The sequence below is a fragment of the Macaca fascicularis genome, chromosome 3 (genome assembly GCF_037993035.2).
Source record: "Macaca fascicularis isolate 582-1 chromosome 3, T2T-MFA8v1.1".
In the NCBI taxonomy this organism is placed as follows: Eukaryota; Metazoa; Chordata; class Mammalia; order Primates; family Cercopithecidae; genus Macaca; species Macaca fascicularis.
The window spans coordinates 4,596,108-4,621,768 of NC_088377.1; the positions used below are offsets into that span (position 1 = coordinate 4,596,108).

Below are 25,661 nucleotides of genomic sequence, written 5' to 3' on the forward strand. Positions count from 1 at the left end.
GACGATGTGGTTGCTTTATTACAACGATCACTATCTATGATGGATAATTTTACGTGTCAATGTGACTAGGCCACAGTACCCAGGTATTGGGTCAAATGTTATTTTGGATGTCACTGTGAAGGTATTTTTTAGAATGAGATTAACGTTTGAGTCACTATGCTGAGTAAAGCAGACCACCCTCTAGATGATGGAGCTGTTGGACTCCACGGTGCTGGCTCAATCTTGTTAAACTGCTAAAAGTCCTTATTAAAAACATTTAAAGCTTTTAAAATCAGAAAATGGTCCTTGAATGACTCAACACATCACTGTGGGTGGGTCTCATCCAACCAGGTGAAGACCGTAAGAGAAAACACACTGGGGGCCATGAGGAAGGGGAAATCCTGCCTCCAGTCCACCTTTGGACTAGAGCTGTAACCTCAGTGCTTCCCAGGGTCTCCCATCTGCCAGCCTGCCCTGCAAACTGTGGACTTGCCAGGCCCACAGTCTTGAACCTTCAACTAGATTTCTCTCTCTCTCTCTCTCAGTCACTCTTGGTCTCTCTGCCTTTGTCTCTGTCTCTGTCTCTGGGGCACCGTGACTAGTACACCATCCCATTTGATCCACTTTCTAATACAGTCAGAGGTGTACAGATGGATGTAGCTGGGATTCAGGAATGAACGAGCAGTGAACAGCCACATTGAAGAGCTCTGCTCACATCTGGAGGGAAGAAGATGCATTTAGTGGAAGGAGTTGCAGGCAATGAGGAAATTGCTGTGTTCCAACGAATCGAGAAACGTGGCATGGGGTGGACAGGCACTCGGGTGCTTGGGGACCACTGAGGGGAAAGACGCCAGCAATTAGCAGCAGTGAGAACTCCAGGCTCTGGAATAGGAAGGGGGTGATGGTGGGGTCCCCAGAATGAATGTGTCTGGAAGAAACAGGCAGAGCGGTCAGAGGAAGATAGTGAGAATGAGAAACAGAGACCCAACGGCCGCGGAAATCCTCCTAAGAACAGCAAATGATCGATTTCCCCAAGGGAGAATTCATTCCATAAAAGGAAAGATCTTTGAAAATTCTGTTTAAAAATTATACACGAGCACAGTCCAGTGGCTACGCAGGCATTTCTCAGCAGGAGCTCTGCGGGATTTCTCTGGGTTGAATTAGGCATAAAACATCCTTTGCCGGCCCAACATTTTCTACTAACACTGTGCTCTTGCTTTCAGCGAATTCTAGCATTTTAAATTCCCAATTCCATTGGGAAAATTCAGGATACTTTGTTTCTTACAGTTATTAGAATGTGGAAAATACAACAAATTTAAAAAGATGAAAAAGTATCTGCAATCCTCCAGCTCAGTTAACCATAAAATCTAACCCCATTTCCCTCATCCACCCACATTTGGGAATGCTGCCTTATGGCTTTTTGAATTTGAACTGCTTTTTCAGGAAAAGCAAATTGTAGTCTAGTAGAAGGTAAGGGGAAATGGTGCCTCATTGGTTTAAAATTCTATTTTTTTTTTTTTTAAAGACAGGTTCTCACTGTTGCTGAGGCTGGAGCGCAGCGACACGATCCTGGGTCACTGCAGCCTCGACCTCCCAGGCTCTAGTGATCCTCCCACCTCTGCCTCCCAAGTAACTGGTACAGGCATGCACCATCACGCCCCACTAATTTACTTTTATTTTTTATTTTGTAGAGACAGGGTCTCGCTATGTTGCCTAGGCTGGTCTCCACCTCCTGGGCTTAAGGGATCCTTCTTTCTAGCTTGGCCTCCCAAAGTACTGGGACTACAGGCATGAGCCACTGTGCCTGGCCGGGCTTCCCTTTTTCGTGCAGTCTTTTATTACTAATGAACAGGAACTCCTTCCCCCATTTATTTCTCTCCTGTTCATGTTCTTTGGCCATTTCTTCTCTCAAAGCCTCAGTGTTTTTCTCAGCAAGTTTTGAATGTAGTCTTTGAAGAGGAAGAGTCCAGGAGACAGTTTCTTGGTCAGTAAGTGAAAAAGGCAGGCATAAGTCACCTGGGTACCAAAAATGTCCAAGGGCTAGCAGCATCCAGGGACCCCGGGTCACCGTTGGAGGGACGGGGGCTGGGGCAGGTAATCGGCTCAAGTGGATGACCCACTGGGGACCGTCAACTTTATAAATATCTTCTGAAAAGCACTGTTGTCAGCTTGCTCTTTACAGCGTAGGGTTCTTTATGATGTTTAACCTGCAGAGGTCTTTGAGTTTAAGCATTTGACAATCGTTATTAAAGACAGGCCTGCTAAGTCTCACTTTAAGATCCCTTCCACTGCTTCTGACCCTTCAAAACTCTCCCCAGTCCAGAAATCAGAAATGCATTCATTTAAATAGTTCTATTTTTTTTGAGATGGAGTCTCGCTCTGTCCCCCAGGCTGGAGTGCAGTGGCATGATCTTGGCTCACTGCAAGCTCCGCCTCCCAGGTTCACGCCATTCTCCTGCCTCAGCCTCCCGAGTAGCTGGGACTACCGGTGCCCGCCACCACACTCGGCTAATTTTTTGTATTTTTAATAGAGACGGGGTTTCACCGTGTTAGCCAGGATGGTCTCGATCTCCTGACCTCGTGATCTGCCCGTCTCGGCCTCTCAAAGTGCTGGGATTACAGGCGTGAGCCACTGCGCCCGGTCTAAGCAGTTCTATTTTTAAAATGTTTTTCTGTTTCTATTTAATCCTTGTCTCTGCCAGGAATTGATTTCAGTGTACAATGTGAAGGGATATGAAATACTGTCTATTTAATTAATGTTTTTTTTTTTTTGGGATCTCGGTTCACGGCAACCTCCGCCTCCCAGGTTTAAGTAATTCTCAAGCCTCAGCCTCCAAGCAGCTGGAACTACAGGTGCACGCCACTGCGTCTGGCTAATTTTTTATATTTTTAATAGAGATGGAGTCTCGCCATGTTGGCCAGGCTGGCCTCAAACTCCTCAGGTGTTCCACCCGCCTCAGCCTCCCAAAGTGCTGGGATTACAGGCATGAGCCACCACGTACGGCCAGTACTGTCTATTTCTTACCCATTTCTGTCCCTATCTCTGATGCGCCCTTGGTCAGATGTGACCTCTCCAGGACACTAGACTTGCTCCTCCGATCTCTATCTTGTCCCTCTGATCTGTTTTTTAACCTCCTTTAAGCCAGGACCATATTGTAGATTCATAAACTATTTTCAACATCTGGTTGGGTAAATAACTCATTTTTATTTTTCAACGTTTTCTCTCAGGTCTTCTCTCCTGTTTATTCTTCCAGATAAACTTTTCATGCATTTGGTGAAGTTCCAACAAATGGTCCCTTTGAGATTTAGCCTGGAATTTCATTATACCTGGAAATGACTATGGGACGAATTGCCACAGTTTACTGTTCTCAGCCATGCACAGGGCATGTTTCTATTTTTCCAGCCTATTTGCAAATATTTGCATTTCTCCCATAGAGGTCTTAAGTCCCCACATTCTCATAAAACCAGCAGTAGCTCCTGTGCCTCCACCGAGACCCTTCCAGAGCCAGGAAGGTCATCTTTTCTTTTGCATCTCAGCACCCACCCTGCACTCTCTGAATATGCACCCTGGACCACCCATCCCCTGCACGGCATCTTGATTTAGTTCATGTGTTTCTTGAATCATCTGCACGTTGCACCTGATCTTCTCACACTATTGCCTGCCCTGTCTCCATCTATAAACTATGGCAGGTCCAGGCCAATTTACTTTGCATCACCTCAAGCTGTCAGATGCCAATAGATAGGAAATGCACACTTGAGTTGATCCTAAGTAGACCAAGAATATAGTCTCATTGGAACAATCAAGCGTTTCCTCTTCAAATTAACATGCTCAGAGCAGCGAGGCCCAATTCATAGCCCATTAGCACAGGAAATGTTGGTTGGTTTCCCCTTCCTGAGGGCAAGGCGAGGGCACCCACACCCTCCCTGCGGCTGGCTCTGCAGACGGTAGGGCTTTGCTATCAACTGATGACATCTGTGAGGTTTACAGAGAGAAACGGAGTGCATTTTGCTGGTCTTTCAAATGAAATACGATCAAGATTACACTGTGAACATGGGTGACGGGAGGAGAAAGAAAAGAGCTTAGCATTTTCACGTTTCCATTTTTCTCTTTAACTTAAGAGAGTCTCTTGATCTCTTGTGAAACAGATGTGTTTCATCATAAAACAGACGTGTTTGAATTCTCCCTGGTTCTTTTTTTTTTTTTTTGAGACAGAGTCTCACTTTGTCGCTGAGGCTGGAGTGTAGTGGCACTGTGTCAGCTCACAGCAACCTCCATCTCTTAGGTTCAAGCAGTTCTCCTGCCTCAGCCTCCTGAGTAGCTGGGATTACAGGCGTCCACCACCAAGCCTGGCTAGTTTTTTTAAAAAATATTTTTAGTAGAGACGGGGTTTCACCATGTTGGCCAGGTTGGGCTTGAACTCCTGACCTCAGGTGATCCACCCGCCTCTCTCTGGTTCTTAAAAGGACACAGTTGCCATCTGGGGGCTGCATCACCAGGTTCCTGTGTTCATTTCCTGGGGCGGTCATAACAAAGTCCCACAGTGGCTTCAACGACAGCCACAGATGCTCTGATAGTCCTGGAGGCTGTGAGTCTGAGGTCAAGCTATCGTTAAGGCTGGTTCCTCTTGAGGCCTCTCTCCTTGGCTTGTGGACAGGCATCTTCTCCTCGTGTCCTCACAGGCTGTCCCTCTGTGTGTGTCTGTGTCCTCATTTCTTCTTATAAGGACACTGGTCATATTGGATCAGGGCCCATTCTAATGCCCTCATTTGAACTTAATCACCTCTTTAAAGACCCTGTCTCCAAATAAGGTAACATTCTGAGGTATTGGGGGTCAGGACCTCCACATATGGATGTTGGCAGGATGCAATTTAGCCCTTAATTGTACCTTTCTTACGTCTGAGATACTTGCTGTAAACTTGCTGTGAGGTTTTTGAAGTAATCCTGCTGTGTCTGTCTTCAGTTTCGGGAACGTCCTCATCTTGACTGGGGGATGGCACTTATTCTCCTGAGCCCTCACACTCAAGCCTCCCTGTTCTCTGTCCTCCAGGGGCGCGCCCTCTGCTCTCCTGTACAGAGGATTGGAAGCTGCGGTGGTTTGTGAATACGGTCCTCCATCACCAGTCTCTCCAGGCCATCTCTGATCTTCAAAGCAATGGACAAACATCATAGTGTGAGTTTGCAGTAGGTAAGTCCAAAGAATCCCAGCACTATCCGGCAAGGAGGTTGGGGTCATTATGGTGGTGATGGGTGATTGATGTGTTAATTGACAGGTACTACACATTGGAGCTGCAGACTCGTACCTGGAAGGGCGCCCTCTTTGGTGAGGAGGGGGATTCCTGCTGGTGCACCTGCAGGTCTGTTTCCAGGCACTGTAACGCCAGTGGTTCTGCTGCTTGGATCGCGCAAGTGTGAGTCCTGATCAGGGCTCGAAGGAAGTATTTATTAAACATCTGCACAGCTCTCTGTCCGTCCATGGGTCAGTTGGCCTCTGGACGTTACCGTTTGACCACATTTTCCACTAATGAATACATGAGTGATGTGTGGAGACATTCAAGGATGATTTTCTGATTTTGAAAGCTTTAGATGTTTAATAAGGACTTTTAGCAGTTTGAAAAGATTTAGCCAGCACAGTGGAGTCCAACAGCTCCCATCGTCTGCCTCACTGGCCCGTAAGCACAGGTCACAGCTTGTCAGGGTGCCTTGCTGCTCCTCCAGCCACGATGAGGGTGCTTCCAAAGCAGGACCAATCAGACACCCCACAGCACCTAGCCCGGTGCTTATTTCTCTTTCCTTTCACTGCAGTTTTCATTAATACATTCCAGCATAAAAGCCGGAATGGTTATGTTGATAGGCAGGTGTCTAATGTATTCACTGTGAAATGAAAAGTATCATAGCCGCTGACTCATCTTCTGCAGAGTCTTTGTGGTTCCTCTGTGACAGTGAAACTCTCCCGTCCTGGGCAGACAGCGAAGGACATGCTGAATGATGCAGGGGCACAGGGGAGCCCCAACCTTCCTGAAATTTAGATGGTTAGTTAGGGTACAGCCAGCATCTCCTCTCTATTCCTTAAACTGTGGATTGGATCGGGTGATGAACTGAGCTTGCAAGAAAGCAAGAACTCCCTTGATTGTACATCCCTTGGCCTCCTGGGCCTGAGTCTTCTCAGCTCTCCAGCAGGGGAGTTGCCTTAGGTTATCTCTACAATCCCTTGTGGCACCCACATCCTGTGATTTTGATGTGGCCCCTGGACCCATGGACATGTCTATGTCACAAAGTGTATTTCTCCTGAACTGCTGGTCTGCACACGTCTGGGATGGCCATGGTTGTTGGTTGAACGTGTGTCCGTTTTCTTATTGGATGTGGGAAAGCTCGGAGCTGGGAGCTCACAGCACACGCAGTGTGGACAAACCTCAGCCCTGACTTTGTCTAGCTTTTCCACCTTTATTCTCCCTTTGACCCAGCTTTCTTATATTCTCTTCTTAAAATTTAAAATGGATTAATTTATGTTTTGAGTAAGTAATGCATTTATATGCTTCATATATTTAAACATTATGAAATGTTCGTGTTTGAAAAGACTCCCTCCCATTTCTGTTCCATTCTCCTGGCTCCCACTCCCAACACCCACAGGTAACCATGATTAGAAGTTTCCAGACATTCTCCCTTCCAGGGAACCTTTAGGAATACGTATATGTAGAGATACATATTGTGCACATGTATTTACAGACGGTTATGTGTGTCTCTCCCCTTCCCCCACAAGTATATCATGCCAGACACATCATTCTGCAACTTATTTTTTTCATTTATCAATCAATCTTGCATATTTTTTCAAATAAATAACATAAAATTCTCCCTTTTAATTATCTTAAAGCTGCAAATATTTTATTGTATGGATGTGTCATAATTTACTTTATGGACTTATTTTTAAATTTTAATGATCTCTTCTATAGGCAGTTGAGGTCAGATTTGAAAGCCCAAGTGTGGGATTAGGTATGAGGCTGGAATCCTGTTTCCTCTGCTCACTTGCTGTGTGAACATAGGCAAGTGAGTTGATCTCTTTGTGTCTCAGTTTCATCAACTATAAAATGGAGCAATAACGGTGCCCACCCTGGGGGTACTGGAGAAGTAAATCAGTTAATAAGGGAAATGCATGGCACAGAGTCAGGCACAGAAGGTGATGTTAGTGTGCAAAGCTATTGGGCATCTCTTAAGCTGCCTTAAAATAGATTTAAGTGGATTAGAAGTCAACACATCAATAAATACATGTGACAACGGCTGCATTTTTCATCCCATATTTGCATTTTGTGGTCCTAAGTTCTTATTCATTAGGGTAAGAAGTTAAATGGCCTCAAGAGAAGATGATATGAAATGTCATGTATGCACAGCTGTGGGGCTTTGGCTGGAATCTGCTCTCCTTCAGTGTCAAGTGGCTACTATGTTTAGTGGGGGGGCCCAGGGACATAGGTGCTGTCCCTGGCTCATTATACAAATCTCAGTGTATGAATAATTAGCAAAAAGAAATATAATACCTAAAGAAATCAGCCATAGTCACCAAATCTCCTTCTATAAATATTTCAGACAATACTTTCATTATTTTTACTACTATTTCTTGCAAATTCTAATCATTTCACCAAGAGCTTCTATCAGGTACTATTAAACCATCTTTTCTTTTTTGGGGGGTTTGGATAAAAATGACCAATAAGTAATCATTTATTTCAGCTCTTCAAAATATATTCTTTCTTAATTTACTCAAAATGTTAGTCTTATTAGATATCCATATAACCTCTGACAATTTTTAAGTAGTTTTTAATGACTATTCAAATAAAATGTCACAATTTTCATAGTTTTGCCTTATATATGAACCTCAATAGGAAGGGTACAGAAAAGAATTCCCTGGATGGATATATTCTGGAAATAGATGTCCACAGCAAATGTCCAGCACAGATCTGAAAATCTGTAGATTGAGTAGATGCTGATACATCTGTGTTCAACTTAATGATTTATTTATTTGTCTGGGTGGTGGGGGGAACCCTAGAGAAGCTGTGGAACATTTTAGGAGAGAATTAAACCAATGAGTGAAATATATGGTTTTAAGACCTCCTGCCTGGAGACAGAGGAATGGCCATGATGGTGCTTTTCCAGGCTCTCTTCCCCAGCCACACAGCTCTGAAGGTGCCAGGAAGCCCAGAACCACAACATAGGGTTTTTCTGTGTATTTCTGCCCTGCTCCTCCCACTCTCATCATTCAGTTGTTCCAACCATCAGTCTTGACACCTGCAAGAGCTCTACCCCAACATACACACCCATGAGGCTGAGCAGTTTTTCTCCTTTTTCACCCTGTGTTCTCTGACCTCTGCCTGCTCTCTCCACTCTCCTAACTGGAACCTGGGAGAAGAGAGTGAAAAAGCTCACGAGAGCCACCTTAGCACTTTGTAATGGCTTTACGGTGTGTGTGGCAACTTGGCCAGACTGAATGACAGTCCCTAGACTTCCTTTTTAGCACATGTCTGATCAGGGTGGGCCACAAGAGGCATTCTCATGAGAGCTAGAGGATGGAAGGGAGGCAGTAGTCATCCTAAGCATCACACACAGCCTTCCCAGCTAACCCATCAAATGCTAGTCTAGGTGCTGCTGCAAGGAGATTTTACAAATGTGACTAGAACCCCTAATCATATGAACTTAAATTAATCAAAAGCAAGGTTATTCTGAGCAGGCCTGACTTATGCAGTTGGAAGGCATTTTTTAAAAACTTAGGCTTTCCCCACACTCAGAGACTTCGATAGCAGCTGTATCTGCAACTGCTCTCCCATCCCCTGGGTGGTCCTTCCAACTGCCCACATGAGGACAATAATCTTCAGCTTGCCCGTGGGTTTTCAGCCTGAGTAGGATTCTCCCTTCCTGCCTGTCTGTCCTTGCTTAGCTCGCCACAGTAATTCCATAAGGCAATTCATTGTAGTAAATCCATATAGATGTGTGTATATATACACCTTTCCATGTATATATGTGTGTGTGATATATGTGTATATAATACAAAATATTCTGTATGTACAGTCAGCCCTTTGTATCTGGAGGTGCTGCATTTGTAGGTTCAACCAACTGCAGGCCAAAAATATTCAAAAAATTAATTGATAAAAAATAGCAATACAACAATTTAAAAATACAAATAAAAACAATACTGTATAACATCCATTTGCATAGCATTTATATTGTGTTATGTATCATAAGTACTCTAGAGATGATTTAAAGGATCCAGGGTGATGTGTATAAGTTGCATGTAAATACTACAGTGTTTTCTATCAGGGAGTTGAGAACATGAGGATTTGGGTATCTGTGGGGGTCCTGGAACCAATCCCTTGCCAAATGCAAGGGACAACTGTACGTATATTTGTATGTATTATATATTGTATGAAAGTGACTGGTTCTGCATCTCTGGTTAAACTTTTACTAAATTTGGTATCAGGAATGGGGTGCTGTTCTAACAAACAGGATGCTCTTCAACTTCAGATGGGGTTACGTTCCAACAAACCCATCATAAATTGAAAATGCATTTAATGCACCTAACCTACTGAACATCACAGCGTGGCCTAGCTTACCTTAAACACGCTCAGCACACTTACAGTAGCCTACGATAGGGCAGAATCATCTAACACAAAGCCTATTTTATAATCAAGTGTTGAGTATCTCATGTAATTCGTTAAATGTTGGACTGAAAGTGTAGCATGGAATGACCATATGGGCACCTGAAGTACAGTTTCTATTGAACCCATATCACTTTTGTACCATTATGAAATCCTAAGTTGAACCATTGTAAGTTGGAGACCTTCCGAACTTAAAATGTAGAAACAACTTTGGGACTTGGCAGTGAGTAGAGGCTGAGAGACTTTTGAGTAGCACGGCAGAGAAAGCCCAAATCACCATGAACAGATTGCTAGTGGAAATAGGGATGCTAAAGGTGAATCTTCCGGGGAGAACTCAGAAAGGAATATGAAGCATGTTCCAGGAAATCGGAGCAAGGAGGATCCTTCCCATGTGTGCCAGAGAGTCTAATGAAATTGTCCATGGAAAGCAGGACTTGTAAGCGATGATGTTGGTCACATAGCTAAGGCTATTTCCATACAAAGTGTTAAATGTATCACCTGGCTTCTTCATGTTATTTATAGTGAAGCGGGAGAGGAAAGAGATAAATTGAGGGAAGAACACTGAACAAAAAGAACCATTCTGAAAATCCTTAGCCTCACCAGATGATGCTAAAGGCGCTACAATTAAGGGATTCTCCAACTGATGAAGAAGCGACTCACCAGGAGCCCTACAGCTTCAAGGAAATCACTTCCACCAACTGTGTGTGCTCAGGTGAGGGCGTGAAGCCTCAGCTGGGAGCCCAGCCCTGGCAGGCACCTTGATTACAGCCTCGAGACCCCGAGCTGAGGACCCAGTGAAGCTGGACTCTGACTCTCAACCCGTAAATACAATAAGATAATAATTGCGCTTTGTTTTAGTGGTAATTTATTACACAGTCATAGAAAACTAATAAACGCCCTAGGACTTCACAGTTCATACATGGAGCAGAAGAATACATAAACCCAAGCTCAGGACCTCTGAGTATAATTTATTATGTTTGTGATAAGGAAGTAGTGTTTTGCAATAATTTGGGGATTACCATCTCAAACTACTCTAATGCAGAGTAATTAATTCTTTTTTGAATGTTATCATCAGAAAACCACGGATGAACCAAGATATTTACTATATACCTGCAGGAATAATTTTGCCAGCATAGAGAACGCAATTTTACCAATAATGGAATGGCCTAGAAGCACACTGTTTGCAGGTGGGCACTTTCACACAGTAACTCAGACAGAGATGACGGCGCTGCAGCCAGAGCTAGCACTCACCTGTGCTTAACCCACGTGTCAGACTCGCTGGCTCGATCCGTGTAGTTTTCCGGCAGGAAGCCCCGGCAGCCCGTCCGCTGCGAGATCCCAATCACCCAGCCCTCGCTGGCTTCGTCCTGCTGCGTGGGGTCCACAAAGATGTAGTCGCCAGGACTTAGCGTCAGCTCATCCACGTTCTGGGGTTTGTACTGGAATAGGGCTCTCAGGGTCTAGAAAAGAGGCAAGGGGATTCATGTCTTGAGCAAAGATTTACATTGGAAAATGGCAGCAATAGGAGGCCTATCACCGGCTACCTCCTGCTTTCTTCCCCTCCAGTGTGTTCTGTGTCTTCAAGACGCTGTCCAAAGCTTTGTCTGGCAATACATAGCATAGAATATAATGAAACGCAGCATAGAATTCTTTGGATAGATTTAGAAATACATTTTGGGGCCAGGCGCGGTGGCTCACGCCTGTAATCCCAACACTTTGGAAGGCTGAGGTGGGTGGATCACAAGTTCAGGAGTTTGAGACCAGCCTGGTCAATATGGTGAAACCCTGTCTCTACTAAAAATACAAAAATTAGCCAGGCATGGTGGCAGGCACCTGTAGTCCCAGCTACTTGGGAAGCTGAGGCAGGAAAACAACTTGAACCCAGGAGGCAGAGGTTGCAGTGAGCCCAGATCGCGCCACTGCACTTCACCCTGGGCGACAGGGTTAGACTTCCTCTCAAAAAAAAAAAAAAAATATATATATATATATATGTATATAAAAAATATATACATATATTTTTTGGGGGGGATCTATCCATCTAGGTACTTTTTTGTCTACAAAAGATCTGAAGGCATAAGCAGACCTTCACATCCGCCTTCCTCAGTGTGAGGTTATTGACACCTTCTCGTACAATACAGAACATGGTGGATTCATTCACACGCGCTCTCTGGGTCTGAAAGGAGCGCTGCACACTTCGTTTCTAAACCCATCAATTCATAGGCAGGAAGTCCCAGAGTGAGGTTTCGCTCAAATCATTCTTGAAAGTGAATTGTGCTCACTTTGGCAGCACATATAACTAAAATTGGAACCATACAGAGAAGATTAGCGTGGCCCCTAAATGTAAAAAAATAAATAAATAAAAAAGAATTAACAAGCAAAACATGTATTCATAGATCTTTACAATAGTCCTTTTCTTTCTGCCTTTTTTTTTTTTTTTGGCCAGTCTCACTCTGTTGCCCAGGAGTGCAATGGCATGATCTCAGCTCACTGCAACCTCCACCTCCCAGGTTTGAGTGATTCTCCTGCCTCAGCCTCCCAAGTAGCTGGGATTACAGGTTCATGCCACAAGGCCCAGCTAATTTTTTGTATTTTTAGTAGAGACAGGGTTTTGCCCTGTTGCCCAGGCTGGTCTTGAACACCTGACCTCAACTGATCCACTTGCCTCGGCCTCCCAAAGTGCTGGGATTATAGGCATGAGCCACCACATCCGGCTTCCTTTTCTAATATTGGAAATGCTTCTATTTTGTTGAAAAATGTCTGTGCATCTCTAACTCACATATAAAAGAATGCTGGTTGTAAATTGCACAAGAAAGAGAATGTCTTTAGAGAAGCAATAGAAATTTTCCTTGCTACTAACATATCTCCCTTGGAGGGTTCCAGGGGGTACGTGCTGTCAGGTGAGTGGCCGTTCATTCATCTGCTTCTTTTTTTTTTGAGACGTCTTGCTCTGTTGCCCAGGCTGGAGTGTAGTGGCGCTATCTCAGCTCACTACAAGCTCCGCCTCCTGGGTGCATGCCATTCTCCTGCCTCAGCCTCCTGAGTAGCTGGGACTACAGGTGCCTGCCACCATGCCCAACTAATTTTTTTTTTTTTTTTTTTTTTGAGATGGAGTCTCGCTCTGTTGCCCAGGCTGGGGTGCAGTGGTGCAATCTCGGCTCACTGCAAGCTCCGCCTCCTGGGTTCATGCCATTCTCCTGACTCAGCCTCCCAAGTAACTGGGACTACAGCACCCACTACCACATCTGGCTAATTGTTTTTGTATTTTTAGTAGAGACCAGGCTTCACTGTGTTAGCCAGGATGGTCTCGATCTCCTGACCTCGTGATCCACCCGCCTCGGCCTCCCAAAGTGCTGGGATTATGGGCGTGAGCCACCGCGCCCGGCCAATTTTTTGTATTTTTAGTAGAGACGGGGTTTCACCATGTTAGCCAGGATGGTCTCGATCTCCTGACCTCGTGATCCACCCACCTCAGCCTCCCAAAGTGCTCGGATTACGGGCGTGAGCCACCACGCCCAGCCCATTCATATGCTTCTTCTGAGCCCCTGCTCAGCTCTCTTACCTGGTAGTGCACAAAGCGCATGTCTCGGGAGTAGAGTGCAGCTGTCCACTGGCAGCTGTGGCCCAGGGGGATGGCTCTGGCCAGCTGCTCCAGCGTCCTCTGGTGGTGGGGGTAGAACTTGTGGGCCAAGGTCAGATGCAGCTGCTTGGTGCAAGGCTTCACGGAGCAGTCTGTGAAATCAGGGGAACACAGAGGGTGCCAGGGCACCGTTACCTAAATGCCTCCTTCCTCTGACCTCTGTGCTTCCTCAACAAGGCAAGGGCTGTCAGAACTCAGAGCTCATTCGGCCCGCCCAGAACTCACATCATAAAGGAGATGGCTGGATCCCTGTAGATTTTTCCAGGAAGTAGGAAGGAGGAGGATGTGGAGATGTGGGTTCAGGGTCTTGGGGGCCTATCAGTTTGCAGGCTAGCTGCCCGAATGCACGGTTCAGATGCACAGAGGAAACGACTGCTCCATTCCCGGGCTGTGCGCGTTACCCAGTGGCCTGGACTCGCAGGCCCGAGCTCCAGTTCAGTGGCTTGTTTAATTTCAAGAAGAAAACTCTTTAGGCAACAAAACTATAAACCACACAGTATCTTTAAGGTTCACCTTGTTTTGGTGAAGCAGGAAGTCCTGGGAGTGGCTGAGCCTCAGGTCTTTTTGGGTGTCCTCTGCCCCTGCGGCCCTAGCCCTCCCTGGTCTGCAAGGGGCTCTCGGGTCAGTGAGCAGAGCAGCTGGCATCGCTCAAGCAGCCAGGATCTGATTTCAGTTGAGCCACAAAGGATTTTATGTCCTAGGGAGGCGGTCGGTGTCTTGACGGGAACAGCACAGACTTTGGTGTCGGATAGACCTAGTTTTAAGCCGTGCTGTGCCCCCTTTTGCAGGGCGACCTTGACCGAGCCTCTGGGCCTGGCCCAGTTTCTGCTTCAGCAGCATTCGCTGGAGAACGGCAGCGCCTGCTTGCCAAGGCTGCAGTGGGAAATCAGCCTCCTAACTTCAAGTTTCCTGCTAGAGACGCTGGGTCAGTGCACAGAGGTCCCCTCCCCCACTCCACGGCAAGGCACTGACAAACAGGATCTGCTCATCCCCTAAAATAGGTCAAGGGTGATGCAAGTCTTTCCCTGGAGCCCCGAAGTTGGGGCCCACTGCTGTCTCCCACGTGAGAGGTGAGCCTTTAGAGGCAAATGGAAAGCTCCCACGGTCTCTAGGAAAGCCCGAGCACTGAAGCTGCGCAGCCCAGAGCGGCATGAGTGTGTAGGTGGTGGGGAAATTCCTTTTCTGACTTTTGCTTTTAGCAGTCGGGGAGGACGGCCTTGCCATGTGAGTGAGTGTAGCCTGGTAAAGACCCACTACCGGTTGCTGACGTCACAGTGAGTCACACCGACTTCTGAACGGTTTCCTCCTCTCTGCGGACCTGTGCCTATGGGCACGTTTCACTGGGGAGGGCCAACGCAGGCAGGGTGCCTCATGCACTCGCCCCAAGAGGGACCTCGGCCACTTCAGAGCAGTGACTGGTCACTCATCACTGAGAGAGGACTTCTACAGCCTCAGTGTCAAGCTGAGGGCATAGGGCATGGGCCATGGAAGGGCAGGACAGAGCCTGCTCAGGGTCAGGGCGTGGATGTGAGGTCAGTGCTGGCTCCCACAGGAAGTGGAGCTGCCCAGCGTGAACCCAGGCAGCGTGCAGCAGGACAGAGCTGGGTTCAGGTCCCAGCTCCACCAGGCTGGTTAGGGGACTGGATTGGTTTCAAACAACAGACATTTATTTTCTCCTGTGTCTGGAGACTAGAGGTTCAAAATCAAGGTGTTGGCAGGGCTGTGCTCTCCCTGAAAGCTCCCGGGAAGGGTCCTTCCTGGCTTCTTCCAGTTTCCAGTGGCCCCAGGCATCCCTTGGCTTGTGGCTACATCACTCCAGTCTCTGCCTCGGTCAGCGCATGACTGAGACAGAACAGTGGACATGACTTGATTAAGGTCTCATCCATGTCTCTGTGCGGCCTCTACACTTCCCGGGACCCACCCTAATCCTGTGTGACCTCCTCCCAACCAGTCGCATCTGCACAGGCCCTATTCCCAACTGAGGTCACATTCTGAAGTTCCTGGTGGACATACATTTTTAGGGGACACCACTCCACACACCACAGTGACCCTGGGCAGGCACTTTACCCTTTTCAGCCTCAGTCTTTCTGTTTTTAAGATGCTGCCAGTGAGGTTCACTGGGGGAGGGCTTGGGTGTGAAAGAGCCATCATTTGATAAAGGAGACTAATCCACAAAGACCGGGCGTGACTTTCTAATTATCCAGCAGATTCGATCTCCAGACTCACAAGCTGCCGTCTAAGTGGAAGCCCAGGATTCATGGATGGATTTACAGGCCAGGATCTGTGTTTCATACATGTCTGAGGACAGAGACAGACACACTCCCGGGGAGAGAAAGTGGGGAGCCCTCCCACCAAGGCACTGCAGCCTCATCAGATTTTAGAGTTGACAAATCACGGCAATACTGAGTGCCCTTCTGTATCCTGGGAACTATGGTGGGATGGGCCACAGACTCAGGCAACATGGTTCTTGAAGAGTGAGAGCCCTCATTGTTTTGTAGAGAAAGAAAAAGAGACAGAGACAGTGGACATGACTTGATTAAGGTCACGCCACTCATCAGGGACACAGAAAAAAATCACATCTTCTGACATCAAGTCCACAATCCTTTCCACTAAACCCCAGTGGTAGCTTTGGTCTCCAGACCAGGGCTGGTGTTTGGAGAGAAGGGAATTTTGATGATTCTCAATATGAGTCTACATAATCTTTCCCCGGAGAGGCCAAGGAGAGAGCACTAAGCTCATACTGAAAATACAGAAATAAGTCATGTAGGACTTGTGTGTCTCCCACTCGAGGCCGAGCGGGGGAGGCCCTGACTCCCTATGTGCCCCAGCCTCCAACCCCATCACGGTCACCCACTCAGGCTTGATGCTTGGCACACCCTTCTGGGGCACTTTCCCAGGCTGTTAGCATACAGCTAAGCATTTGAAAAACCACATAATGCGAACAAAGGTTATTCCCGCCTAAAGAGAAGACCAAAGCTGGTCCGGAAGCTTTCTAACGGCTTACATTTTTGAAGGATGTAGTGGCTCACGAAGGGAGGCGCTAGTTTAATTGTTCAGCCTCAGGTTAAGGCCATGTCCAGGCACCTGGCTGAAAATCCAGAAGTGGGAACTGGAAGTGCCTGGGTGAGGACAGGTGCAGCCACTGAGCCTGGAAGAAAGCCCACCCAGCCATCCTACCGTTGCTGCTGGGCTCTGCTCCCCTGGAACCCACCCACGGAAATCCATGTGCCAGGAGCTCATGCCTGCTGCACAGAGCTCACTCGCTGTGAACCCGGCCCTGTGTTTGCCACTGGTCAGGGCTGCCCACCTGCTAAGAGAGATGCTTCCGTGGCGAAGGTCATCGCGAATTCCCGGATGATATCTGCAGGGCTGCCGTTGACGAAGAAGCCGAGGTAGCTGATGGAGGAATGGAGAGCCAGGGGCACGGCCGTGGGGAAGGAGCCCAGGAGCCTGTCTCCGGCCCTCTTCAGTGCCTCGTACAGGCACTCCACCCTCTGGTCTTCACACTAAGGGGACAGAGACAGAGCCTGTGTCTCCACACCTCTCATCAGAAGTCATCTATTGATTTAATTAATAACAATCAGGCAGCAATTCAAGTGAGATTCTTTTCTGTTCAAAGCACTGTAACATAATTTATTGCGTCCCTGTGTGTCTGAGGTTATGGATTTGTTCTATACCTGGACCTCGGTTTTTCAAATATTTCAGGTAAGTTTCTTTGCGGAATGGAGTCTCCTTTAGGTGCCCAGGTTAGAAATCCCCTGGTCCTTGAACTGCATCCCCTCCCTCCACCGCATGTGCTCGTCACCTGCCAGGCCCTTTCCTCAGTCCCATGGCCCACTGCGTTGCTCAGGTCTGCATGATTTGGCTTCTGGAGGTTTCTAGAAGACTCCAGGGCTGCCCAGGCACTGCTTAGAGCCTGTAGTGAGGGGGACTCAGCTGCACTTCCAGCTGTGGTGCTGCCATCTTGTCCACGGCTGAGCACTGAGTCAGGTTCCACAGGGGCCTCCTCTAAGGACTGAGGCTCTGCCCTGCCTCCAACCCTCTCCTCCTCTTTTGCCTTCACCAGCAGTCTCTCCCCTGTGTGTCTCCTGCACTTGGAATTCTGCCTTGGGGTCTGCTCCCTGGAGGACCTGAGCCTGCACAGCCCCTGGCCTGGCCTCCGTGATGGCCCCCATGTGGCTGTAGGACCCTCTTTCTGATGCAACTCCCACCCCTGAGGCCGCAGGCTCTCTGTCACCTGGAGAATCCCTCTCAAGGGTTCAGCCTGCCCACAGAGCCCGACAGGTGCTGGCCCGACAGCCTTGCCCATGGGGCTCCAACTACCATCCTCTAGCCAGACACAGCCTCTCCTGGCATCTGGGCTTGGTGTTGCCCACTGCCCTGGCCAGGCTGCTTCCTGGGCTTGAAGACCTTCCCAGTGCCATTGGCCACATCAGACCACAGGGGAAACCTGACACCACATCCTCCTGGCGGGAGATGGCCTGATCCCTTCTCTTCCCAGCACCGGGCTGCCCTTGGAATTTTCCATAGTCCTTCTTACAAGCCCAAATATGAGGCCAGATCACAGTGTTTAATGCGGCTTCCATCTCCCTGTGGACAGGCCGGCCTGACGTTCCTCCCTGTCTATTTTGTCTGCAGCCCTCAACAGCACTCAACACAAAACCACCCAGTGAACCCATGTCCATTCCGGAATCCGTCTCACATTGTGTTTCTTCGCCTCAGATATGTAATTTTCAAGAATAGTCAGGTTATAAATGTAGCTGTGATCAATATCATACTTCAGAAGATTAGTGTTTTCATTTTACAGCATCAAAGGTACACAGTGAGTCTCCGTTACACTCTTCTGGCTGCGAGGGGAGCTCCACTAACCATGGCCAGGCCAGACCCAGGGTGAGGGACTGGGAGGAGCTGACAACAGAGGGAGGTGTGTGAGTGTGTGTGTGTCTGCCCATGTCTATATGTGTGTGTGTCTGTATGTGGGTATGTCTATGTGTGTCTGTGTGTCTGCGTATGTCTATATGTGTGTCTGTGTGTATGCATGTGTGTATCTGTGTGCATATGTGTGTATGTGGTGCTTACATGTCTGTGCATGTGTATGTGTGTGTATCTAATGTGTGTCTCTGTGTGTGTGTCTGTGCCTCTCTGTGTGTGTCTGTGTGCCTATATCTGTCTGTATGCATGTATGTGTGTGTATCTGTGTGCATGTGTAAGTCTCTGTGTCAATCTGTGTGTGTCTATGTGTGTGAGCTATGTGTGTGTGTGTGTGCGTGTGCTTGTGCCTCAGTGGACTGGGGAAGGAGCTGGGGGCCAAGGCCTACTCTGATTTCTGAGCTGTGTCACACAACTTGGGCTGCCTTGCCTTTCCCCGTTAGCTCCAGAAGGTGAGCCAGAAGGAGTCTGCTTGTCACAAGTGCCATTGATGTCGATGTAGGGTGAAAACTCTCTCGGTTTGCCTGGGGATTTCCCAGGCTTAGTCTTGTGTTCTGGGAATCCCTGCAAGTCTCGGGCAATCTGGGGTGGTGGTTGGAGGCTTTGGAAGGTGCTGCTTCTCCTGGGACATCTTCCAGAAATCTTTTACCTGCAGAGGTTTGCATTCCTCCTTTCCATCCAGCACTGAGGGGCCTGGTGTTGGAATGGAGGGTTCCTTGGGCCCTGATGGAATCCCTTGAAATGGGTGGAACAAATCAGTTTGCCAACAGCAGAGTTGGGGCCAGGCCGTGGTAGTGGAAGTGGGTGTGCCCTTCCTCAGGCCCCTCTGGAGGAGCTGAGGAGGGCAGTGGCTGGCTGTCCCTCCCTTCTCCTTATTTTATCCTGAGCAGCCCCCACATCCTTCTTGTTTTCCCAGTGCCCCTGTGGAGCTGCCCACTGGGCCATTTTGTGCCACCGTGAAGCTACCCACTGGGCCATTTCTTTGTGAATCAGAGGGCTGGTCCCTGAGACAGGGAAAAGTTCCGCATTTGGGGGTAGCCAACAATCACCTGTCCTTGAGTTGACTTATCACACATTTTGGAAGGGCCAACTCTGTTTTAGGGGCTGTGCTAGTTTCTGGGGGTTCAAAGATGAGTGAAGCATCTGCCTTCCCTTGAGGGACTCGGTCTGGTGAGGGATGCAGTGCTGCACCAGACGCATGGCCCATATGATACAAAAGTGCCACTAGACACGTGAACAAGAAAATGGGCGGCAACTTCTTTTGCCTGGGGAGCTAGAAAAGACTCAAAAAGGGGAGAGGATAAATGAGTTGGGTTCTGAAGGATGAATAGGAGTTGACCAGATGAAGGCAAAGAGGAAAATAAAGGACTGCTCACATGAAGGTGCCAGCTAATGATGCCGTTCTAGACCATCCCATTTAAATAAGTCAACTTTGTCCCATCACGGCCTAGTTAGCATAGAAAAATGCCTCCAGCTGCGGTGATGATGAGCATCGAAGGCACACTGGGTTGACTCACCGTGAAGAAGTCACAGAGTGTCACATGCGGGAAGACCTCATGAGCTCTGTTCTTTGCACACTGGCGCTTGCTCTCTCTCCAGAACTCTTGAAGTTTTTCCAGCAGGGGCCCCGTTGGACAGAGGAAAAGGGCATACTCCTGGGGGATGGGGTCATCTAGGGAAGGGTCATTGCCATGATCATGCAGCCTGCAACAGAGAGCAAGCCGGCTTCACCCACTGTCACAACAAAAAGATTTTTCCCCTTCGAGGACACACAAGAGAATGACAATGACAGCAATGCAGAATTATAGGGCACACTGAACACATCATATATGCTCATGACATAAATTAATCTCACAGCCATCCTACCGGTGGGAGGCACCTGCAGCAGGGCTGTGTGTGGCACAGACCTGGTCAGTGCCTGTGCTGCTCTCAGACCCACCTCAGTCTGATTCCAAAGTCAAAGGTGGAAAAAAATGAAAGGAAGTTGACATCAAGACCCAAAACCTGGTCTTCAAATGATCTGTGGGCCCAGCATCTCTTTGATGGTGTGGGAAAATTTTGTGGGAAAACCTCATATTTGTATTTTACCTCAAACTTCAAATTACGTATAAAAACCAAAACCAAAAACCTAGACAAAATTTAGGTAGCTACTATGTTTCTTTAGATTCAGACTGTTATTTTGCTTTATTTTATGTTTGAGATGGAGCCTTGCTCTGTCACCCAGGCCGGAGTGCAGTGGCATGATCTCAGCTCACTGCAACCTCCGCCTCCCGGGTTCAAGTGATTTTCCTGCCTCAGCCTCCTGAGTAGCTGGGATTTCAGGCAGACAGTTATTTTAAATTAAAGGAAAAATGACGGCTGACCCAACATAGGAGTTTTTTGTCACTAACAATAAAAACGAAAATAAAATAGCTCCAAGACAGCATTTTTCTCATCTGTCAAGTTAACAAAGATTTTTTAAAATAAAAAATATAAAAGTTCTGCTCAACGTGCCAAAGGTGAAGCAGGACTTAAGGACGGACTTTTCAACTTTTATGTGAAGCACTTTGCCCATAGGTATTGAGAGTCTTAAAATGCCTACACCCTTTGAACTAATAATTCTACTTCCAGAAATTTCTCCTGAGGAAAGAGCACAAAGTACTGTATAGGCAAAACCTTACACGTGAAACATTTATTTAGGGTTATTTAGAATAAGAAAGAAGAAAAACTCCATAACTGATAGCAAATCTATTTATCGTGCATTCATGAGAAATCATGGTTTTGAAGAATTTCTAATTACTCAGCGAAGTGCTTGTGATATAATTTTCAATTTAGAAAGCAGTATTCAATCACTGAAGGAAACAGAACTTATGCAAGACCATATTCTCTTCAATAAAAATCACAAAGGAAGTTACCTCTCCTCCCCATCGCGATTCCTACCCTCTCCCTTTCCAGGGTTCAGCCCGGGGGTGAAGCTGCTTTGTCTTCTCTCAGAAAGTTAAGTAATGGACTTACAGATAGCACTTGTTTTACATAAATCATAAGCTGTTGTTCAAATTATTCTGCAACTGGCATTTTTCCTCCGCCATGTCTTTGCAATTAATCCCCGTCGATACACACATGTCTAGTGAAGTTCGTCAGTGTGAATTTGTTAAAGGCTATGTAATAGTTCATCGTGTACATATTTAATGTTGCACTTGTTCATTCCCTCATTGATGAACATCTAAATTATTTTATTTTAAAACCATTTAATAACCCTGTAATCAAGATCTTTGTACATGTCTCTTTAGGCTCCTTGCGTTTCTCCAGGGAATCTGCTTAGATCCTCAAGCAGGCTGGTGGGCTGTGCACATTGCCAGGGTTGGCAGACACCCAGCACTGCCTCCCTCAGTGACACCAGTGACGTGTGAGGCCCCCGCTTCCCTCATCCTCATCAACGCTTGGAGTTACCTTGTTTGCTCTAATGCTATCTTAATTTGCCCCACCTCCCTGGTTACCAGTGACAGGTTGGGGTGCTCTTGACTGAGTCTAGGGGACCCCAGTGCCTCCCTGTTTTTTGGTGGGTTTCCCAGTCTTATTGACTGGGTTGCAATGGGCGGGTGCTGGCCATGCCCCTCACAGCAGTGGGCTTGTTTCTGATTCAAAATTGGCAACTGGCTTCAGTGGGGTCTGTGAAGGCATTGCCCATTTTGCCGGTGGCCCACACTTTCTGGAGGAGGAGGGGCATCCCATTGGGAACGCTGCACGCTCAGAGGCCCAGGATCAGTAACTGCCTCCTGCTTTGGGGAGGGCTCCAGCCTCCAGGGACCTGGCTTTTGTTGTTTGATTTTCCCCGTGGCTATCTCAGGGCAGAGGATGAAGGACTCCCCACAGCACATCCAGGCAGGAGAGGGTTTTAGAGAACTGGGGACCCTCCTCTCTATCCCCAGGGCAGAGAACAGGCCCATGGCAGCGGGTGGCTTGCAGAATCACTCATGCAGCTGGTACCTAGTGAGGCCACCTCGAATCAGAGCCCTCACCTGACCCACACACCTGGTGCCCTTCGAGGGCTTCATGACCACAAGTAAACTCCCTTCTCCTCAGAGGCAGCCCCAGAGTGTGGTGGCCACTATTTCTATCAGCAAAGATGTCAATTATGTCTCAAATCTTTCTATCGATAAACACAAACATCCTCCTATCTATCTCAATCTTGTCCATCGTAGTAGGCGGTTGAGGAGGACTTAGTCAAACACAAGGATGCAAAATCCTAGCCTACTCTTCAATTACTCATATAGGTTGAATATTAGCAGTACTAATATATAACCCAGATGTTACCATTTTTACCCTAATTATTTACTTTATTCTAACAATTACCCTAATTTATGTGCTTATCACAACACAACAATCATGTCTTCCCCATTTACTCAACAAAGCACATGAACCTGTACTTCTTGGCAGTCAAATTGGATTGAATCAGATTTGTAAGTGAAAAAAGCCTTGTTAAAAGTTCTCTCCATCTCTTTCCATGGTTAACCAAAGCCCTGTGCCGCTCCCTCAGTGCACTGTGGATAGGCAGGGAGATTATTTTGTTTTACTTCCGCAGAGTTCCCATCCCACCCAGAGGCTCCCGGCTTTTCCTGGTGTCCACCCTGGTGGGAGGGAGCCCTCGAGCACAGGGCAGTCAGTCCAAACACCCCCAGGTCTACAGGAGCAGCTGTACTCACCAGACCAAGGCTTCCTCCGCCGTCTTCCTCCCCGTGGCTGCCAATGCTTTCAGCCTGCAGAAGAGCGGACACAGGCACAGAGTCATGTCGCCCATTCTTGGGAAAAGGGTCAGAGAGGGCTGGTGTAGCCTTGCACACCCAGGATCTTTGGGATGTGCTCTGAAGAGGGCCTGATGCTGAACTTCCAGCTGGCGCGTGCCCAGGCGCCTGTCCCCTGAGTGCTGCCATTGTGGTTTTGGACAATGCTGACCAGCTCACACCTCCCCACCACTTTCCTTCCCTGCCTACCTGCTTCAGCCCTTGGCACAGGGTCTCAGTGCTGAGGACCTGACCTCCGCCTGCTCCTGCAATCCCATTCCCTGGCCTGCCCCTCCCCACTGCCTAGAGCAAATGGACCCACCTTGTGGAAAGTGCCCCCACCTGGGACACACGCTTCCCTGACAAACGCTTCCTTCGCCCCAGCATCACTTAGCAAAACGGCCCGATCCCCAGGCTCGCCTCCCACACCTCTCCCCCGCTGGGAAACAGCCCTTCCCAAAGCACCCAGGCAGGCACTTGTCACGGCTCGCACAGTCCCCTTGCGTCCACGGCTCTCCCCTGCTAGACCAAAGCTCCCTGAACGCAGGGCTGAGTCTTATTCATCACGGTAACCTGGGACGTACGTACATTCCATTGAATTGGGTAGAACTGGACCAGATGAAACAGAATGGAATATAGCTAAGGTAATTTATCAGGAATGCATACTGGAAACGGCGGGCATCCATGAGGAGCCCACCACGTGATGCCCAGTGCTGCTATTTGGGTGGGTACCGATGGGGCTGTGGCCACCTGGAGAGGTTTGAACAGGGCAGCCTTGGTGCAGGGCCCTTACTTTGAGGTGCTCTGGTGTGGGAAAATTAATACACATTTCTCTTCCTCCAACATGTGTTTAATGTTTAAACTGGAAGGAATTTTGAGTAGGAGTCCATGCTACAGGTTTAGTAGTAAAATCCAGCGTGAACTCCTTCAAAGGCATGGAGACCTGGTTCGAGTCCCACCCCTGCCACTAATGCACTCTCTGGGCCCAGTGTTCTGCCTGCACTGGGTGGCAAGCAGTGGACGAAACCTGCCTTGTCTGTGCTGCCTGGACGGTGCCTGGTGGCCGCCCTGCACACGCCTGACCCCACTCCCCATTCAAAGCCCCCCGACTTAGCTCGAACATAACAGTGATGACAAAGCACTGACTTGGGGAGAAGAAAGGGGTTTATCTAGCTTCAAAGTTACTTCACCCAATTTGGCCAAGCTTTCGTTATAGTGTGGAAGGAAAGTTTAGCTCCTTCCCCAACCCAAAGTTACCAAAAGTGTGTTTCTGATACATTTTTCCATGTGAAAAAATGAATGGGTCGGATCTAGGGCACTGGTTTGCCATGAAAGCTGTAACCCAATGTTGGTATCATGTCCTCCCTCTCCGAGAGTGGTAACTCCGAGGGCTAAGCTCTTCCACATGCAGGCCTTTCCCTTGGGTCAGCAGGGTCACGCTCACGCTGTGTCTAGTCTCCTACCCATTTGTTTCGTTATCAGACACTCAGGGGATTCTCCCTGAGGACAAGTGACTTTCCCTGGGCAGCGTGGAAGCACAGCCCTGCTGACAGGTGGTCCTGGTGGTAGAGACGCAGCGGGCTTTGGGGCCTTTCACGTTAGAGTTTGAATGTCTTGAAATGCTACCTTCAGAGTCACTGAGCTGCACACAAAGAGGTTACAACCAGGCCCCAAGCTCCTCCAGACCCCCAAAATGGAGCACCCGGAGTAATACATGGCTTCTGATTTTCACACATTTCAGGGTCTCCCATTCAGCCAGCAGAGCAGGTCTTTAAAAGGTCAAGAATATCAGAGGTATTCTTTTGCCTCCCTCGGCCACACATAAACTAACACTGATAATACACACACACACTAACACTAATAATAGCTGATGAGCTAAAAAAACAAAACAAAACAAAACTCATAATGTTTTAAGAAAGTTTACCAATTTGTGTTGGGCAGCATTCCAAGCTGTCCTGGGCCACACGTGGTTTGGACAAGCTTGGTCAAGATCATCTCATTTACGAAAAGCAGAGGAGGGCCCTGTGCAGAGGCAGTGTCTCACCCTGCAAGGTGCACTGCTTTGGCAGGAAGCCGTGCCCTCCACCCCTGCAGCTCCATGTGAGGGGCTGCAGCAGGGTCTGGCTCCAGCCCCGCTGGCTGGGCCCCGGGGTCTCTGGGCAGTACTCACGCGGTGTGCACCGGGAAGCCCATGGCCAGGAGGGGCTCCAGGAGCAAGGGGGTGCTGCGGCCCTTGAGCTTGTTGGAGACCTTGGCGTAGAGCTGCGTCTCCCCGGCTGCCATCTCTTCCTGCCTGTGGGCCAAGAAGCTCGCCTGCACACAGAAATGAGGAGATAAAGCAAGAGGGGGAGAGGCAAGGCTGAGGCTGTGAAGAAAAACCTCAAGCCCTTTTTGATCTTTCTGACAAAAGTTGATATCCTGTTTGCATGAGATACCGGTTTTCAGAATTCTGTTTGCAGGATGCTGGGTGCAGCGTCCACCAATCCTAACTGTTTCCTCCATGGGGTTCGAGGCTAAAGGTCCAACTGAGCCCCTGCATGGGATCAGCCTCTACAGGGACTTGTCTAGTGTTTGGGAGCAAGAACGCGTGAGAGCGTGGGGGAAGGAAGTGGGAGGAGAAGTCAGAGAATGAGTTCCCTCCTGGATCCTGCTGGCCCCCTGCCCTGACCCACCCTGGATCCCAGTCTCCTTGTCTGCAAACAAGACATTAAATCCCACTT

The 25,661-nt window shown here is 48.1% G+C and overlaps 1 protein-coding gene and 1 pseudogene across 8 annotated transcripts in view; one reads left to right on the forward strand and one right to left on the reverse strand.

Annotated features, from left to right (window-relative positions):
* Positions 1-25,238, reverse strand: part of UBASH3A (ubiquitin associated and SH3 domain containing A) — a 46,441-nt gene extending 21,203 nt beyond the window's left edge. For 4 of the 8 annotated variants that reach the window (XR_006696987.3, XR_012431970.1, XM_045389336.3 and 1 more), the window contains exons 1-6: positions 25,112-25,238; positions 22,864-22,917; positions 19,699-19,885; positions 16,560-16,758; positions 13,175-13,344; positions 10,867-11,075 (exon numbers count right to left, since the gene is read on the reverse strand). Coding sequence is in view for 5 of the 8 variants with exons in the window: in XM_045389336.3 (XP_045245271.2) it covers positions 10,867-11,075; positions 13,175-13,344; positions 16,560-16,758; positions 19,699-19,885; positions 22,864-22,917; positions 25,112-25,224 (932 nt within the window). In the remaining 3 variants the exon portion in view is untranslated. Of the gene's footprint in view, positions 1-4,170; positions 5,996-10,866; positions 11,076-13,174; positions 13,345-13,477; positions 14,141-16,559; positions 16,759-19,698; positions 19,886-22,863; positions 22,918-24,865 lie in introns of those variants that run through there. The other 4 variants (XR_012431971.1, XM_074033968.1, XM_074033970.1 and 1 more) reach the window with 3 other exon arrangements.
* LOC123572609 (U6 spliceosomal RNA) lies at positions 11,887-11,984 on the forward strand (annotated as a pseudogene).
* Positions 25,239-25,661: the final 423 nt, after the last annotated feature.